The sequence below is a fragment of the Lissotriton vulgaris genome, unplaced genomic scaffold, assembly GCF_964263255.1.
Source record: "Lissotriton vulgaris unplaced genomic scaffold, aLisVul1.2 SCAFFOLD_563, whole genome shotgun sequence".
Lineage (NCBI taxonomy): Eukaryota > Metazoa > Chordata > Amphibia > Caudata > Salamandridae > Lissotriton > Lissotriton vulgaris.
This window is the reverse complement of record NW_028253855.1, coordinates 274,966-293,582: the sequence shown is the minus strand read 5'-3', so window position 1 is coordinate 293,582 and position 18,617 is coordinate 274,966. Positions and strand designations below refer to the sequence as shown.

Sequence of the window (18,617 nt, the reverse complement as noted above, 5' to 3'; positions counted from 1 at the left end):
TAACAAAACAGGAGGCTCGGGCGGAGCTGCTCTCCTTGGCCCACGCCATCAAAGGGCAAAGCACTCACCTGAAAGCAGAAACAGAAGCAGAAGGCTTGGACGGAGCTATTCTCTGTCACTGCCATCGATAAGCAGAGCAGTCACCCAAAGCTCCGTGTCCAGAGCAGGTTAGGGACCCATGGGTTCAGGGAGCCGTCCTGAGTGTTTGTCCCTTTGTTGGACATATATTTGCAAAAAACATCTGTACCTACCCCTGGCCTCTTACAGCTAAACACAATATGCCAATAACCATTCCACGGTATGACCACAGGAGACTTAACTTTTAGAGGTACTCTCACACTACGTAAATAACAATCATTAAAAATGCAATAGGTCAGGGGGGGCGTGGCCAACAGACGATCAAGATGGCCGCACTCTAAGGGAGCTCTGGGGAGTGAAGTAGGATCCCCGCATAATCCGTTAATAATCTGTTGATAACAGTGGACCTCAGGGACAGCCACGAAGAGCGGACACCGAGGGGCACCGAGCGCACCGTTTCTCTGCCAGGCAGGAGCTCCGTAAAGACCGGAAGGTGCAACGGAGAACTAGCGGACTTCGACTCAGCATGGAACCGGGGACTGGCGTGGCTCTGCGACCGCCGGAGGCAAGTGCGGCCTGGGAGGAGGCGAGGTGAGAGGCGGACGCCTTAGCGGAACGCAGGGGCGAGACGTGCAACATTCGTAACCGTCACTGAAGTGGCTACTGGCCCGGGTTGTCAGGCAGTCCGGGTTGTGGTGTTGGGAGGCAGGAAGCAGCCTCTCGCCTCACAGATCCAGTCAGCGGCTCGGCGGGAAAACCGACAGGCCACGCGTGCAGTTGGATCACGCGGCAGGCGGGTGCGACGACTGCTGACCGGACCGGCGTCTTATGGACAAAGATGGGGGGAAGGGGCCCTCGCACGCAGCCACAAGTAAAACTGGACAAATATGCATACTATAAAGACTTTCCTGCGATACCTGAGCGCACAGGCACTTCTGGAAAAGTGTCCAAACAGGAGGGGGCGACGAAAGTGACGCTAGAAGATATTATGTCAGCCCTTACCAAGGTCCAATCGACGGTGGGGACCATCTCCATGGATGTCTAATTTTTGAGGAAAGACTTTATAAAAATGACAGCTAGAGTCACTGAGGTGGAGCAAGTAACAAAATCCTTGTCAAAAGATACCACCATGTTGCTTAATAAGGTCAGCCGTTTGGAAGCGGAAAATAAACTCATGGCAGAAAAGCTGGATGACCAGTAGGGCTCTCCCGGCGGAACAACGTTAGAATCACGGGAATTCCTGAAAGTGAAGGGAACCCAGCCATGGATCTTTACGTTGAGTTGCTTATCAAATCTCGACTCCAGCCCAGAGAACTTTCCAACTTTTTCTCCGTGGAAAGAGCACATAGAGTGCCCGGAGGTAAGCCGAAACCAGGGGCGCCCCCCAGAACAGTCTTGGCCCGTATTTTTAATTTTCGCGATAGAGATGCCATACTGCAAACGGCGAGGGTGGCCCCACCAATCCTTTTTCACAATTCAGTGGTATATTTCTTTCCGGACTACACAGCGGCGGTGTCTAAACGTCGAAAAAGCTTCCTCGAAGTAAAGAAAGAACTTCGACGTAAAGAGCTTCCATACTACATGCTGTTTCCGGCAAGACTGCACATGGTGGATGACGGAAAGCCATGGTTCTTCGAGTCACCGGAGGAAGCGCATGACTGGCTCGAGGGGAGGCGACGTGTCGAGGGACCCAGGCGGATGGAGAGGAAACAGCAACAGCGGCGAGAAACAGACGACTCAGCAGACCATTGCCAGGGTCAGGAGGAGGCCACACAGCGAATTTCCAATGAGGATTGACGAGGGGTAAAGTTGCACAAAAAAGACAGTCTGAAACACAAAGACGGATACGCGGCCTAACCACAGGTAAAAGGTACATTAAAATGGTGTTTAAGACCCAAAAGAAGTGCTCCTCGAGTAGAAGGTAGAAGGGCCTTGGACCAGAACAGCGTGATTGAACACTGGGCTAAAAGCATGTCACATACTCTAAATTGTTCTTGAGGAGGGGATGCACTGCGAAACTCCACAGACTTCTCTTCCCCCCCTTACACGCAAGTACTGTTGATGGGTTTAAAGCACTCTGCTAAGTTGGGGTGGCGGATGGTTGGGGATCCGTCTGGCAGGGAGGCAAGGGTGGGTGTTTTTGCATTGAGTGTTTTTTTTTTTTTAGTATTACCTGGGTTGCATACAGTGAAATGTGCAAATCAGAGGGTTGGTCAGGTGCAGAACCCCACCTGAAATTGGGTGCGGTGTTACAGCAGTATATGTTCTTTGAGGACAAGGTCCACCTTAGGGGGCACCAACATCAGCACCAGGCGGAACATTTCACAATATCCTACTTCTTAAGTCACGAAGGTTTGGGGTTGGGAAGGAGGGTGGGTGAGGAGGGAGGGTGGATTTGGAATATTCGTACAGGGAGGGAGGTACAAGTATGGGGCAAAGGGGCGGGTTTGTTTTTTCAGTAATGTTCGGTTTTTGTAATAGTTGGCAGCAAAGTTTACTGGCTTGGAGTTTTCTTCCCTTTGTTCCAGCAACTATGACACACATATAAATCCTTACCTGATCATAGATGTATTTCCCAGCATGGCAACAGAAACTCAATCCACCTCTGACCGCGCAGCGCACCCTACAACTCAAGTGACACCCCTGTCCGTGCTCACATGGAATGTACAGGGATTGGGCGACAAAATAAAGAGGGTTTAGTGATTAAAAAAAATAGAAAAAAATGCAATAGGTCTCGCCTTTAATTAAGTTAAAGCCATTTGCTTTGCTATATAATACCATTAGCAAAGCAAATGGCTTTAACTTAAACAAAGGCGAGACCTATTGCATTTTCAATGCTCGTCAAGAAGGGGAACCGCCATGACCTAGGGTATTATAGGCCTATCTCTTTCGTGATTCAATGATAAAGGTGGCAGGACGTGTTGTTCTGGAACGTCTGCAAGACTGGGCAGAAGACAAACAGGTAATTTTGACTTACAGTATGGCTTTCGAGAAGGCCTAGGCACTATAGAGCAAAGCTTAAACCTATCTATCTTTATAGGTAAATATATACGAGCAAAAAAGGGCTGTTTGTGTTAGTGGACCTTACTGCAGCCTTCGATTCTGTACAGCATGGAAGATTGTGGGAGATCCTAGTAGATTTAGGGGTTGATTCAAATATCATAATCCTTTTGCAAAGTTTATACAGGGGAGCCTCTACTAGTGTTCGCTATGGCCAGGGTGGGGAATGTACTGGTTCATTCCCCATCAAGTGAGGGGTCAGGCAGGTCTGTGTCCTGGCCCCCTTCCTTTTTAATCTATATATAAACGGCCTTGGCAAAGTATTGCTTAAAAAGCGTATAGATTTACCTCAAATTGGAGGGCGATCTTTTCCAGCCCTCCTTTATGCGGACGACGCGTTACTAATGGCGCATTCACAAAATGGTTTGCAAAGGGCCCTGGATACTTTTAATGACTTTATGAAGGACCTAAGTTTAAGCATTAATGTCTCTAAGACATTTATTATGAAATGAAGTAAAGGGTTTCAGAGGGTGAGGGAAATTTTCCTGGAAGGAAACAAGTTAGCCTCTACCAATAAATGGGTGTCGTTCATAGATTACTGTCAACGCCAACTATGAATGAAAGGACTCGAAATTTGATACCTTCCTGTGAGATACCCACTCTGAGCAGTCTAAGATTCATTTAGTTTTATTCTGTAAATACTATACAGAGTTGAGGAGAGTGTGGTTACTTCCACTTTTAAAATCTTTGGGCGTAAGGCAATGCTGCCCAGCTTTTATTAGGTTACAATTTTTGGAAGATGAACATACTGCATGAAGGGTGGCTACGTTTTTTTAAAGGGCGCTTCAGCAGAGGAAAAGTATGGTATTTGATGTGTAAAGTAAAGGTATTGTTCCTCCTGATGGCACCGGTTTTATTGTTGTTGTGTAAATACATTTTAACCTGTTAAATTTATAATGAAATTTTTATGTGTCTTATTGTATAGTGCTTTTATGATTGGTATAACAACACTCGAATAATGCTTACAATAAGATAAGACTCATCACAGGAGCTCAACCCTCTACCTGTATACCAGTGACACATCACAGGAATGCAACCCCCTACCTACATGCTTGTGATGCAGCACAGGAGTACAACCATCTACCTCTATACTAGTGATACACACAGAAGCACGCCCCTCTACCTGTATACTAGTGACATATACAGAAGCACGCCCCTCTACCTGTATACTAGTGACATATACAGAAGCACGCCCCTCTACCTGTATACTAGTGACTCAGTACACCAGCACAACTCTACTTCTATACTAGTGACACAGCACATAAGCACAGCCTTTTACCTGTATTCTGGTGACACATCACAGGAGCACAACCCTTTACCTGTATACTGGTGACACAGCACTGGAGCACAATCCTCTGCCAGTATACTAGTAACACAGCACAGACACACAACAATTTACCTGTATACTAGTGAAAAGCACAAGAGAACAACCTTCTACCTGTGTACTAGTGACAGCAAAGGAGAACAACCTTCTACCAGAATACCAGTGACACATCACAGGAACGCAGCCCTCTAACTGTATTCTAGTTACTTATCACAGGAGCACAGCCCTCTACCTGTATACTAGTGACACACACAGGAGCACGTCCCTCTACCTGTATACTAGTGACACACACAGGAGCGTAGCTCTCTACCTGTATACTAGCGACACTGCACAGGAGCACCGCCCTCCAACTGTATACTAATGACACATACAGGAGCCCAGGCCCCCAACAGGAGTGGAGACATGCCTGACTCCACCGTATTCCTCCGTCCAGCTCTTCATGGTGACGCTTGAGAGACAAACCTCTCATCAGCTGAAACCCTCCTATTCCAGGCTGGGGTGTGATATACTTCACCTGATGGCTCACACCCTGTTATTCTACTCTAGGGTGTGATATACCTTATCTGATCACTCACAGCCTCCTATCCTCGGATAGGACAAGATGTCAAACCAGCCTCCTCGCCATTCCTCTGTAGGAATTTGTTGTGAATTACCTGAAGAAACTGGTGCTGTAACATTGATTTATGTGGTAATTCTTGATCTCTCGTTTTCATAGCGCAAAACTCATAATCCTGGTATAATTGTGAGTGTGAAATTACTACATTAGTAATTCCTCATCACTCTCAATGTGGTGATAGTAGGATACCCCCTGAGCATCTCCTGAGCTAACACAGCCAATGTCCTTGCAGCCCATCGGCAGCCCGCATTCCCTAAATGTCGTGTCTTCCATCCCAAGTGCTGAAACTTCCTAGCCCCCCTTCTTTTAAATTCTCTTGTGCGAGTCACATTGACTCACAGTTGACTTCAGCCAGTCTCTCCACTCGGCCCGTCTCTGGGTCTTTGACTGTTTCTGCCTGCGGTGGGTTCTCCTCCTTGCACTCGCTCCATGGCTCGAGCGTCTCTGCCTGCGGTGGGTTCGCTTCCTTGCACTCGCTCCATGGATCGAGCGTCTCTGCCTGCGGTGGGTTCGCTTCCTTGCACTCGCTCCATGGATCGAGCGTCTCTGCCTGCAGTGGGTTCTCTTCCTTGCACTCGCTCCATGGATCGAGCGTCCCTGTCTGCAGTGGGTTCTCTTCCTTGCACTCGCTCCATGGATCGAGCGTCTCTGCCTGCAGTGGGTTCTCTTCCTTTAACTCACTCCATGGATCTAGCATGTCTGCCTGCAGTGGGTTCTCTTCTGTGCACTTGCTCCGTGGATCGAGCATCTCTGCCTGCGATGGGTTCTCTTCCTTGCACTTGCTCCATGGATCGAGCGTCACTGCCTGCAGTGGGTTCTCTTCCGTGCACTCGCTCCATGGATCGAGCGTATCTGCCCGCAGTGGGTTCTCTTCCTTGCACTTGCTCCATGGATCGAGCGTCTCTGCCTGCAGTGCGTTCTCTTCCTTGCACTCCCCATGGATCCAGCGTCTCTGCCTGCAGTGGGTTCTTTTCCTTGCACTCCCTCCATGGATCGAGCGTGTCTGCAGCTTCACATATTCTGACGTCTCTACAGTTCGTGAGGTGTCTGAGGGAAGGGGGAGGGCAGGAGTGTGAGAAGGACTTAAGACGGTAGAAGGGAAGGTATTTTATTTATAAAGTTTTATATAGCACGAACAAGATCCCGAAGGATATCGGTGCGCTTTACAATGAATGGGAGGAAGGACATGAAGGCAATATCGACATAACGTGAAAATTAAAAAAACAGGGAAAATCGCATCATACAAGACAAATGAGTCAAGGAGAGTAATACAATAAACAGGTATATGGCAGGATACTAAGGGGGCACACTATGCGGTAAAAAGAACAGCATCAAATGATGGTACAATGGTTGTAGGATCAATGACTTCGAGTAGTAAGGTAGCAAGAGGCTACAGGTCAGAAGTTAGGAAAAGCACGCTAGTGATCTGAAGAAACTATCATCCTCTCCACCTCCCGCTGAACTCCCACTCTCAGGGCTTTTTAATATCTGACCATCGTTTCTTTGCTCCTGACAGGACACGTTAAGAATTGAGAAGCAAAGAATTGAATCTGAGTTTGAAAAACTACAGCAGCTCCTGAAAGAAAATAAGCAAACACTGCATGAAAAACTGGAGGAGATGGAGAAGAAAATTACCATGGCAGAAAATGCAAATATTATCAAACTGTCCAATGAAATCACCTCTCTCAAGGCCCTGATAACGGAGATAGAAAAGAAGTGTGAGGCGCCGGCGTGGGAACTCCTGAAGGTGAGATACTGTTTGGTAAATACAACAAAAGACGGAAGTGAATGATCTATATTTTGGGTGCAGAGTTACATGTGTCGGCGGAACACACATGATCTCCTGTCGGAGTCAATGCACAGTGACACCATGCACTCCGACAGGCACACAGCATACAGACAAACATTTCTATACTTTCCCTTTTATGCTGAGAGCTCAATACAATATACAAACAGTTGACTTTACATTAAGTTCTTACAGTGTCACATACATGTCGATAACCCATCTCAATATGCAGATGAGTTGTTTTATATTTATGCATTTTTTCTTATTATGCGCGGTGCAGCACACCAACCAATCCCAGTGACAGTAACTAACATATGGAGACAGGGGAGCAGAATGTTAAAAAAAAAGCAGGATAAAAATGTGCAGCATAGTGAGAAGCAAAATCTTAGAGAATTTGAAAGAAACCAACTTACTCAGAAGAGTGAAAACATTTCTTTCTCTTCAACAAGTGTTTACCTTTTTCCTAATGGACACTACATATTTTAACTTTGTTAGACCTGGCACCTTGGCGTGAGTCTCCCTTCCACTTTTTGCTGATGTGCCTCCGATGTTTTGCTGGTTTTCCGATACTCAGGGCACTGCGCCACGGCTGATCCGTGCCGCAGTGCAAGTGCTCCCTACTGTAAATTGTACATGCGATTGGTATCCATGATTGGTTCCTTGGATTTACTGTTAGTCCCTAGTAAAGTGCACGAGAGAGTGCCGGGGCTTGTAAAGGCCAATACTGCTGGTGGGCCTGCAGCGCTGGTTGCGCCACCCACCGAAGCAGCCGTAAAGATGTGTCTGGGAACTGCGACCGCAGAACCCGCGTGCGGTCTCGTACTGTCCCGCTAGCTGGGCAAGTGTCCCCACTTGCCAGCACCGACCCTTCCCTTGACTACATGTTAGTCACCCCTATGGTAGGCCTGCGGGCAGGGTGCGTTGAAGGTGTAAGGTAGGACAAGCCCTGATGTGCGTGGCATGTCCTAGTAGTGACTTACAACCAAGACCGTATCTCACTATTGAAGGCTACCTGCTCCATTAGGCCAGACTGAGCTGCGAGGGTTATTACACCCTATGATCCCCGCAGGCTCAAGGAGCATGGTAGCGAGTCATGTTTAGTATGCCTGAACTCAGGATGATAAAATATTTCTTGTAGTCAAGTTTATTTTAGTATCCTGGGTTTGCAAATGCTACTTTTAGAAGGTTAGCCTTTGCTTGCTTAACCATTTCAGCCCGCCTCTGCTGGTATGTGTATCTGACTGTCTGGGATGTGTGAGTGACAGGGCTGGAGGGATGACAGGTGGTGAATGCGCAGATTACACCTTAGTGGGAGGTAGGAGTGCCTCTTGACTCGAACTGTAGCTGTGCTCGACAACCACAATGCTGGCTCCACCCTCCTGGGGAGCGGCGGATGACTCTGCCGACGCCTGGCCCAGGAAGGGCGAAGCCCCCATCAACAAGGTACTCTGGCCACCCCTGTCCGGACAATGCTGGCTCCACCTCCTGTGGGGCGTCTGATGCGCCTGCCCCTCACACTGAAAGCAGAAGCCGGAGTACACCCACTGGGGTACTCAAAGACTGAGAGTGGCTATGCAAAGGCCCCCCTGGCCTGCGAGAACAAAAGAATTGGCCTATAAAAGAAGGAGCCCTGCTCCTTGAAAATTAGATCCGGTTTGGGCCACAGAAGGACTCTGCCCTACGAGAAGGACCGTGAGAGACAAGGAAGGGTGCTGACTCTTGCCTGTGTCTGGTGCCTTGCTGCTGAAGGAGAGGAAGAAGAAAAGACTACGAAAAGACTTTTGCTTTACTTGTGCCAAACTCTGCTAAAGAGATCTCCAAGGGCTTGCAACTGAACTTGCCCCCTGACCAGCGTCCCAGGACCAGTGGACGCTAACCCCCTTGGAAGAAAGCGACTGCGGGTGCTGACCATCGCCGCAGTATCGACAGAGGAGTCTCCTCTAAGGCGTCAACATCCTCCCGACCACCGTGACCGGGGCCCAAAGCAACAGCGAGAGCAAAGTAAGGACCAGCCGCCGCTGGCCCGAACACCGTGACCGCCACTGCACCGGTAGCCCGAGAGCAAAGGGAAGGAGGACCCGTCCGGTCCGAGCTCTCGAGGTGACTGCATAGCGAGCAGTCACTCACCTGCAAAGACGGGCAGTTGCCCTACGAGAATCCACAAAGTCGGTAGCCTGCCCGACAGCCCAGCTGTGAGCCCACAGCTGCACCGACATTTGGCTGGGTACGTCCTGCACTTGGGGACCGTACTGCCACTTGTCACCGCCGCACTCCCGCCGCCTCCAGGGTCGGAGCGGACGACGAGGAGAGGACCCTGCCGCCACAGACCACCGCTGCCCCGGATGACCAGTGACCTGCTCGGCTGAAGAGCCGCAACGATCAGCGATCCCGGGAAGGCAACGCGACGTGGGACAGATCCCCTGGAAACCGCCGGCCCCACAAAGAACTTTGGTTAACACCGGCCCACGGGCCTCAAGAGAACTGCATAAGAACTGTGGTAACCCGAATTAAGTAATCTGCAACCGTTTTCGTAAAGTACATTGACTGTATTCACAAGCCTGCTTAAAATCTATATAAAGATATATATATTTTTACAGAATACAGTCTGGTCTCGTTGTGTGGTGGGTTGGTTGTAAAGGTGTACTGTTGCAAGTGTTTAACCCTATGTGCCCCAAAGATTAGCCTGCGACTGCTTAAGCCACACTACCTAGAGGGTAAGCAGAGGTTGTCTGGAAGGTAACCCTCAGCCCTGACGAGGAGGAGAGAGTCCCTGCTTGTCGCTAGTGTTGCACTGCGCCAACTAGAGCCTCCCCCTTCCTACATTGGTGGCAGCGGTGGGATTTCGAATTTACACTTGCGATATCTATACCTGAGCTTCTGACCACTACACAAGGATTACGGTCCAGTTACTTAGCCACAGACTTTGCTTTTTAAATTTTGCCAAAAGAAGAGTCCGAGTGCGGGAACTATGCCGGGCACAAAGAGCCTGGATGGAGCGGAGTCCACGACCTCCGAGGTGTTGGAGGTAGAGTGGGACGCCGCAAAGCTGGACAAATACTCAAAGATGGAGCTGAAGTTTTTCTGTAGGAAACTCAAGGTTCCGCACGCTGGTTGCAAAAACAAGCCGGAGCTCTACAAGGCCCTGAAAGCCTGGGTGGAGTCCAGAAAGACCCCGGAAGAGCAAGACGTCCTCGCCGAGCAGAATGCGACGGAGGAGCAGAATGCGCTTGGGGATCTGATCGATCTCGAGAGGCAAGACAGCGAGCACAGCTTTGGTAGAGGCCTGTCGCCAGAGGAGCTGGCGGACAGGAAGGAAACCCGGAATCACGAGAGAAAGTTGGCAGAATTGAAAATCCAGCTGGAGCTTGAAACCAAAAGAATGGCGCTGGAAGAGCGAAAGCACCAGATGGATTATGAAGTGAAAATGAGGGAGATAAGTCTCAAGGAGAGGGACTTGGATCGTCCTCCCTCTGGTGGCAGCACATCGCCAGTGCAGGTAGAGTCAAGAGTGCACATCCCGAAGGACGTAGTTAAGGAGTTCTTTAAGGGGGATGACATAGGACAGTGGTTTAGGGCATACGAAGTAGCCATGTCCTCCCACCGGGTCCCTGACAAGGATTGGGGAGCGGGGTTGTGGGGAAGGTTCCTTAGCGAAGGGAGAGATACCTTGCTAGATTTGCCCGTTGAGAATCAGAGATCCTATGCCCACATGAAAGAAGCTTTATTGAACAGGTACGGGCTTACCCCTGAAATGTATAGACAGAAGTTTAGGGGATGTACTAAGCGGCCTGGGAATACGTATGTGGAGTATGTGACTTACTTTTGCAGAGCGCTGGATGGTTGGGTGAAAGGTAACAAAGTTAATGATTTTCAAGGTCTCTTTGATTTAATTGCATGGGAGCACTTGTCTGATCACTGTTTTCCTGAGTTACGCCAACACCTGATCGATAGCAAGCTGTCCAACCCGAGGAAGCTTGCTGAGGAGGCGGACCGCTGGCTCAGCACCAGGGTCCACAAGGGTCCCGTGGGAGATTCCGCCAAGAGTGGGCAGGGTCCCCAGCAGAAGAGTGGGGGGGACAAGGGGGGAAAACAGAAAGGGTTCCAAAAAGGCCCCCAAAGTAGTTCCCAAGGGAATCCGCAGCAGGGTTCTCAGCCTCCCCCACCCCCGAAGCAGAATGGGGCCCGACAGGTAAACCTGTTCCAAAGGGGCCCTTCAATTGTTTCAAATGTGGCGAGCCTGGGCACATATCCAGTGACCCCAAGTGTCGCCTATTTGGAAAACCCGCACCCACTGGTGCTCCGCCCCGACAAGTGACTAGCGTTCACCTGGGAGAAGAAATGATGGTCCCGGGGGGTGGAGATCCCGTTCACATGACCCTGGTCTCGTTAGGAGACAGCGAGATGATCCCTACGAACTACCTGCCCTCTAACACTAAAAAATATGGGCAGGTGGTGATCATCAATGGTAAGGAAGCCGAGGCTCTTAGAGACACAGGAGCCAGTGTGACTGCAGTGAGGCAGCACCTGGTGTCTCAAGAGCAGGTTGTACCCCATGCCTACTGTAGGGTTATCAATGCTGATAATTCAGAGAGCCAGTGTCCGATGGCTCAAGTTCCCTTCGAGTGGGGGGGGGTCTCTGGTACTCTGCAGGTCTGTGTAAGAAAAACCATGCCTGTTGACTGTTTGCTAGGGAATGACTTGGAGCACTCCCCTTGGGAAAAGGTGGAGAAGACGACTCACCTGCGGATGGTGGGTCTGCCTGACTGGGCGTGCGTGACCACCCGGTCGATGGCAGCCAGTAGGGGTGATCAAGAGGTCCTGGGGCCTGAAGGAGAGGCCCAGGAACCGGCCTTAGGGAGGAGGCGCAGGGGGCGCGGGAAACCGGCCCCTGAAGTTCCTACGGTCCAGGAGGAGGCAGACCTTGAGGGGGATGCCCTGGAGCCTACAGGGGAACAGATCGCCGAACTGGGGGACCTGCCTGAGCTGACCCATTGGCAGCAAGAAGGAGGACCCTCCTGGGAGGAATTCTGCAGGGAGCAGAAAGAATGCCCTTCTCTCGTGGGTATGCGGCAGCAGGCTGCAGACCAGGCCAATGGTGTTCAGGCCAAAACACATTACGTGTACTGGGAGAACGACCTCCTGTATTCGGAGCCTAAGGCTGCTGAACCTGGGTCAGCCCGTGTGCTGGTGGTACCCCAGAAGTTCAGAGCCTTCCTACTGGGTCTGGCTCATGATGTGCCCTTAGCAGGACATTTGGGGATGGACAAGACCTATGACAGGCTTGTCACCCACTTTTACTGGCCCCAAATGCATAAGAGCTCAGATGCTTATTGCAGAACCTGTCCAACTTGCCAGGCAAGTGGGAAGGCGGGAGGGAAGAACAAGGCTCCCCTCCAACCCTTCCCTGTGGTCGGTACGCCATTCCAGCGAGTGGGTATTGACATTGTTGGGCCTCTGGACCCCAAGACAGCCATGGGCAACAGGTTCATCCTGGTCTTGGTGGACCATGCCACCCGGTACCCTGAATCCATCCCTCTGAGGACAGTGACGGCTCCCGTAGTGGGGCGTGCACTGATGGGAATTTTCTCACGAGTAGGATTCCCTCTAGAGGTGGTGAGCGACAGGGGGACCAATTTCATATCGAAATATATGAAGTCCCTTTGGCAGGAGTGTGGCGTAACGTACAAGTTCACCACACCCTACCATCCCCAAGGTAACGGGTTGGTTGAAAGATTCAACCGAACCCTCAAAGGCATGATCATGGGCCTGGAAGGTCCGATGAGGCGTAAGTGGGACGTCCTCTTGCCATGCCTGCTTTTTGCATATCGCGAGGTACCACAGAAGTCCCTAGGGTTCAGCCCCTTTGAACTGCTGTACGGCCACCCCGTGAGAGGACCACTGAGTTTGGTAAAGGAAGGCTGGGAGCAATCTCCCAGGAAACCTCCCCAGAATGTATATAGCTACATGCTGGCCTTCAGAAACCAAACCAGACGCTTCAGACAACTTGCCGAGGCAAATCTGGAAGCGAGCCAGGAGGAAATGAAGCGGTGGTACGATCAGAATGCCACTCTGGTCGAGCTTCAGCCTGGACAGGAGGTGTATGTCTTGGCCCCAGTGGAGCCCTGTGCCCTTCAGGATAAGTGGACAGGACCATTTGAGGTTGTGGAGCGCAAGAGCCCCGTGACATACTTGGTGGACATGAAGACGCCCAGGAACCCTTTGCGGGTCCTACATGTCAACCGCCTCAAGCCCCACTTGCGAAGGTCCGAAGTGGGCATGTTGTTGGCAACCGATGACGGAATGGAGGAGGAGTCGGAGCCTCTTCCTGACCTCTTGGTGGCCTGTGAGAAGGATGGGTCAGTGGATGGAGTTAACCTCTCACCCTCCCTGACCGCCGAACAACAGGAGGACTGCCGCCAGTTGCTGGGGCAGTTTCCGGACCTGTTCTCCCTGGTTCCGAGTGTCACAGATTGGTGCGTCCATGAGGTGGACACTGGAGACAGCTTACCTGTGAAGCATAAGGCTTACAGGGTTACTGACAGGGTACGGGCCTGCATCAAGGAGGAGGTCTCCAAGATGCTTGCCCTCGGGGTGATTGAGTCTTCCAGCAGTCCTTGGTCCAGCCCCGTGGTCTTGGTTCCGAAGGCTGCTGCGCCGGGAGCCACACCCGAACTCCGGTTCTGTGTGGACTACAGAGGACTCAATTCAGTCACGAAGACTGACGCGCACCCCATCCCCAGAGCTGACGAGCTCATTGATCGGCTAGGGGCTGCCCGGTTTCTCTGCACGTTTGATTTGACGTCTGGGTACTGGCAGATCGCCTTGACTGATGGGGCAAAGGAGAGGTCGGCATTCTCGACACCAGATGGGCATTTCCAGTTCCGGGTTATGCCATTTGGGATGAAGAATGCCCCTGCCACCTTTCAGAGATTGGTCAACCAGGTGTTGGCTGGACTGGACGAGTTCAGTGCCGCCTACCTGGATGACATCGCAGTGTTCAGCGGTACCTGGCCCGAACATCTGCGACACCTCTGGGAAGTGTTGATGGCCCTGCGCAGAGCAGGCCTCACAATCAAGGCAAGCAAGTGCCAGATTGGGCAGGGTTCCGTGGTGTACTTGGGACACCAAGTTGGGAGTGGCAAGGTAGCACCCTTGCAGCCCAAGATCGAAACCATCCTGGCTTGGGAACCCCCCAAGACCCAGACTGCAGTGAGAGCCTTCCTGGGGCTCACTGGGTATTACAGGAGGTTTGTCAAGGGCTATGGCACGATCGTGACCCCCTTGACAGAGCTGACTTCGAAGAAGCAGCCCAGGAATGTGATTTGGACTGACACCTGTCAGAAGGCTTTTGACACCCTGAAGACTGCCATGTGCACGGCGCCCGTGCTCCTGGCTCCTGATTTCTCCAAGGAATTCATAGTGCAAACAGACGCTTCAGAGCATGGTGTAGGGGCTGTTCTTTCACAGATGACTGAGGAGGGCTTTGACCAACCCGTAGCCTTCATAAGTCGGAGGTTACTTCCACGGGAAAGTAGGTGGAGTGCAATAGAGCGTGAAGCATTTGCTGTGGTCTGGGCCCTGAAGAAGCTAAGACCCTACTTGTTTGGGTCTCACTTCCGAGTTCAGACGGACCACAGGCCCCTCAGATGGTTGATGCAAATGAGGGGTGAGAACCCGAAACTGTTGAGGTGGTCCATTTCTCTACAGAGTATGGACTTTACGGTGGAACACCGCCCTGGCACCGATCACGCCAACGCTGACGGTCTGTCCAGATTTTTCCGCCTTAGTGATGTGGAACTCCCTGGGGAAGGGTAGTTCCCCCCACATTTCAGCTGGAGGGGACACATGTTAGACCTGGCACCTTGGCGTGAGTCTCCCTTCCACTTTTTGCTGATGTGCCTCCGATGTTTTGCTGGTTTTCCGATACTCAAGCAGCCGTAAAGATGTGTCTGGGAACTGCGACCGCAGAACCCGCGTGCGGTCTCGTACTGTCCCGCTAGCTGGGCAAGTGTCCCCACTTGCCAGCACCGACCCTTCCCTTGACTACATGTTAGTCACCCCTATGGTAGGCCTGCGGGCAGGGTGCGTTGTAGGTGTAAGGTAGGACAAGCCCTGATGTGCGTGGCATGTCCTAGTAGTGACTTACAACCAAGACCGTATCTCACTATTGAAGGCTACCTGCTCCATTAGGCCAGACTGAGCTGCGAGGGTTATTACACCCTATGATCCCCGCAGGCTCAAGGAGCATGGTAGCGAGTCATGTTTAGTATGCCTGAACTCAGGATGATAAAATATTTCTTGTAGTCAAGTTTATTTTAGTATCCTGGGTTTGCAAATGCTACTTTTAGAAGGTTAGCCTTTGCTTGCTTAACCATTTCAGCCCGCCTCTGCTGGTATGTGTATCTGACTGTCTGGGATGTGTGAGTGACAGGGCTGGAGGGATGACAGGTGGAGAATGCGCAGATTACACCTTAGTGGGAGGTAGGAGTGCCTCTTGACTCGAACTGTAGCTGTGCTCGACAACCACAATGCTGGCTCCACCCTCCTGGGGAGCGGCGGATGACTCTGCCGACGCCTGGCCCAGGAAGGGCGAAGCCCCCATCAACAAGGTACTCTGGCCACCCCTGTCCGGACAATGCTGGCTCCACCTCCTGTGGGGCGTCTGATGCGCCTGCCCCTCACACTGAAAGCAGAAGCCGGAGTACAACCACCGGGGTACTCAAAGACTGAGAGTGGCTATGCAAAGGCCCCCCTGGCCTGCGAGAACAAAAGAATTGGCCTATAAAAGAAGGAGCCCTGCACCTTGAAAATTAGATCCGGTTTGGGCCACAGAAGGACTCTGCCCTACGAGAAGGACCGTGAGAGACAAGGAAGGGTGCTGACTCTTGCCTGTGTCTGGTGCCTTGCTGCTGAAGGAGAGGAAGAAGAAAAGACTACGAAAAGACTTTTGCTTTACTTGTGCCAAACTCTGCTAAAGAGATCTCCAAGGGCTTGCAACTGAACTTGCCCCCTGACCAGCGTCCCAGGACCAGTGGACGCTAACCCCCTTGGAAGAAAGCGACTGCGGGTGCTGACCATCGCCGCAGTATCGACAGAGGAGTCTCCTCTAAGGCGTCAACATCCTCCCGACCACCGTGACCGGGGCCCAAAGCAACAGCGAGAGCAAAGTAAGGACCAGCCGCCGCTGGCCCGAACACCGTGACCGCCACTGCACCGGGAGCCCGAGAGCAAAGGGAAGGAGGACCCGTCCGGTCCGAGCTCTCGAGGTGACTGCATAGCGAGCAGTCACTCACCTGCAAAGACGGGCAGTTGCCCTACGAGAATCCACAAAGTCGGTAGCCTGCCCGACAGCCCAGCTGTGAGCCCACAGCTGCACCGACATTTGGCTGGGTACGTCCTGCACTTGGGACCGTACAGCCACGCCACAGAGCTCCAATGGACGGACCACAGCTGCGTCCACTTCACCTTCAAGAGAACGACGACCCACCACCACCAACAACAGGCCGCCCGCAGAAGCTGGAACAAGATCACAGCAGACCAGCTCGCCACCTCCCTGAGCCAGCACCCTCCTGCCACCTCAGCAAACCCCAGCCAGGCCGCCGACAACCTCACGAAGTGGATCAGCAACTGCGCGGACGAACTCGCCCCACTGAGGACCCCGCCTAGCAGACCCGGCAGCAAGAAGGCGCCATGGTTCACCGACGAACTCAAGAGCTCCAAGAAGAACTGCCGAGCCCTCGAGAAAGTCTGGAGAAAGGAACCGACACCGGACAACAGGACCTCCTTCAAACTTGCCACCCGGAAACACCACCAGCTGATCCGCGCCGCCAAGAAAACAGCATTCAAGGACCGGTTGGACAACAACGCACACAACTGCAAGGAACTCTTCAACATCGTGAAAGAGCTCTCCAACCCCAGCGCAGGAAACAACGACATCACCCCATCGCAAGACCTCTGCAACTCCCTCGCTTCATACTTCCACAACAAGATCGCGGACATACACAACAGCTTCTGCAACCAACCAACGCACACCATGACCGACCTACCACCCCCCACCACCACCCTCCTCGCCTGGACCCCGATCAGCACCGAAGACACCATCCGCACGATGAACTCCATCCACTCCGGATCACCGACCGACCCCTGCCCTCACCACGTGTTCAACAAGGCCGACGCTGTCATCGCACCCCACCTGCGAGACATCATCAACACATCCTTCGACACCACCATCTTCCCTGAGAGCTGGAAACACGCCGAACTCAGCGCTCTACTCAAGAAACCAACAGCGGACCCCACCGACCTCAAGAACTACAGCCCCATCTCGCTCCTCCCGTTTCCAGCCAAAGTCATCGAGAAGACCGTCAACAAGCAGATGGCCGCCTTCCTCGAGACAAATGGATCCCTCGACCCCTCACAGTCCGGCTTCCGAGCAAATCACAGCACCGAGACCGCCCTCATCGCCGCCACCGATGACATCCGGGCCCTGATGGACAATGGAGAAACAGCGGCCCTCATCCTCCTAGACCTCTCCGCGGCATTCGACACGGTCTGCCACCGCACCCTAGTACGGCGCCTCAGCAACATCGGAATCCAGGACAAGGCGCTGGAATGGATCATCTCCTTCCTCAACGGAAGAACACAGAGAGTCCGCCTACCACCGTTCAAGTCAGAGGCCTCCGAAGTCATCTGCGGCGTCCCTCTCCTACGCCGACGACACCCAGCTGATCCTCTCCCTGACCAACGACCCCACCGCCGCCAGAGCCAACCTGCACGAAGGGATGAAAGAGGTAGCCGAGTGGATGACGACCAGCCGCCTGAAACTGAACTCGGACAAGACGGAGGTCCTCATCCTGGGCCCCTCACCCTCCGCCTGGGACGACTCCTGGTGGCCTCCCGCCCTGGGCACCGCACCCAAACCGACAGACCATGCACGCAACCTGGGCTTCATCCTGGACTCCTCCCTCTCCATGACCAGGCAAGTCAACAACGTCTCCTCGGCGTGCTTCAACATCCTACGCATGCTACGGAAGATCTTCTGGTGGATCCCCACCGAGACCAGGAAGACCGTCACCCAGGCCCTCGTCACCAGCCGACTGGACTACGGCAACGCCCTCTACGCCGGTACCACCGCCAAGCTCCAGAAGAGACTCCAGCGGATCCAGAACGCCTCAGCCAGACTCATCCTCGACATCCCACGAACCAGCCACATCTCCGGACATCTGAGAGACCTTCACTGGCTCCCCGTCAACAAAAGAATCACCTTCCGCCTCCTCACCCACGCACACAAAGCCCTACATGACCAAGGCCCGAGCTACCTCAACAGCCGGATCAACTTCTACGCTCCCAAACGCCACCTCCGATCAGCCAACCACGCCCTCGCCACCGTCCCCCGCATCCGAAGAGCGACTACAGGAGGAAGGTCCTTCTCCTACCTGGCCGCCAAGACCTGGAACTCCCTCCCGACCGACCTGCGCCTGACCCAAGACCACCTCTCCTTCAGGAAGAAGCTGAAGACCTGGCTGTTCGAGCAGTAGCGGCACCTCCCCCCCCCCCCCCCCCCCCCCCCCCAGCGCCTTGAGACCCTACGGGTATGTAGCGCGCTTTATAAGTGTCACTGATTGATTGATTGATTGATCAGCGATCCCGGGAAGGCAACGCGACGTGGGACAGATCCCCTGGAAACCGCCGGCCCCACAAAGAACTTTGGTTAACACCGGCCCACGGGCCTCAAGAGAACTGCATAAGAACTGTGG

General features: G+C 52.6%; 1 protein-coding gene across 2 annotated transcripts in view; it reads left to right on the top strand.

The window, feature by feature from the left end:
* The window catches only part of LOC147660723 (E3 ubiquitin-protein ligase TRIM39-like), a 148,019-nt gene that overhangs the window by 40,886 nt on the left and 88,516 nt on the right, over positions 1-18,617 (top strand). The window contains exon 3 of one of the 2 annotated variants that reach the window (XM_086951507.1): positions 6,595-6,825. In XM_086951507.1, the coding sequence (XP_086807633.1) occupies positions 6,595-6,825 (231 nt within the window). The remainder of the gene's footprint in view (positions 1-6,594; positions 6,826-18,617) is intronic. The other variant, XM_086951508.1, reaches the window with a different exon arrangement.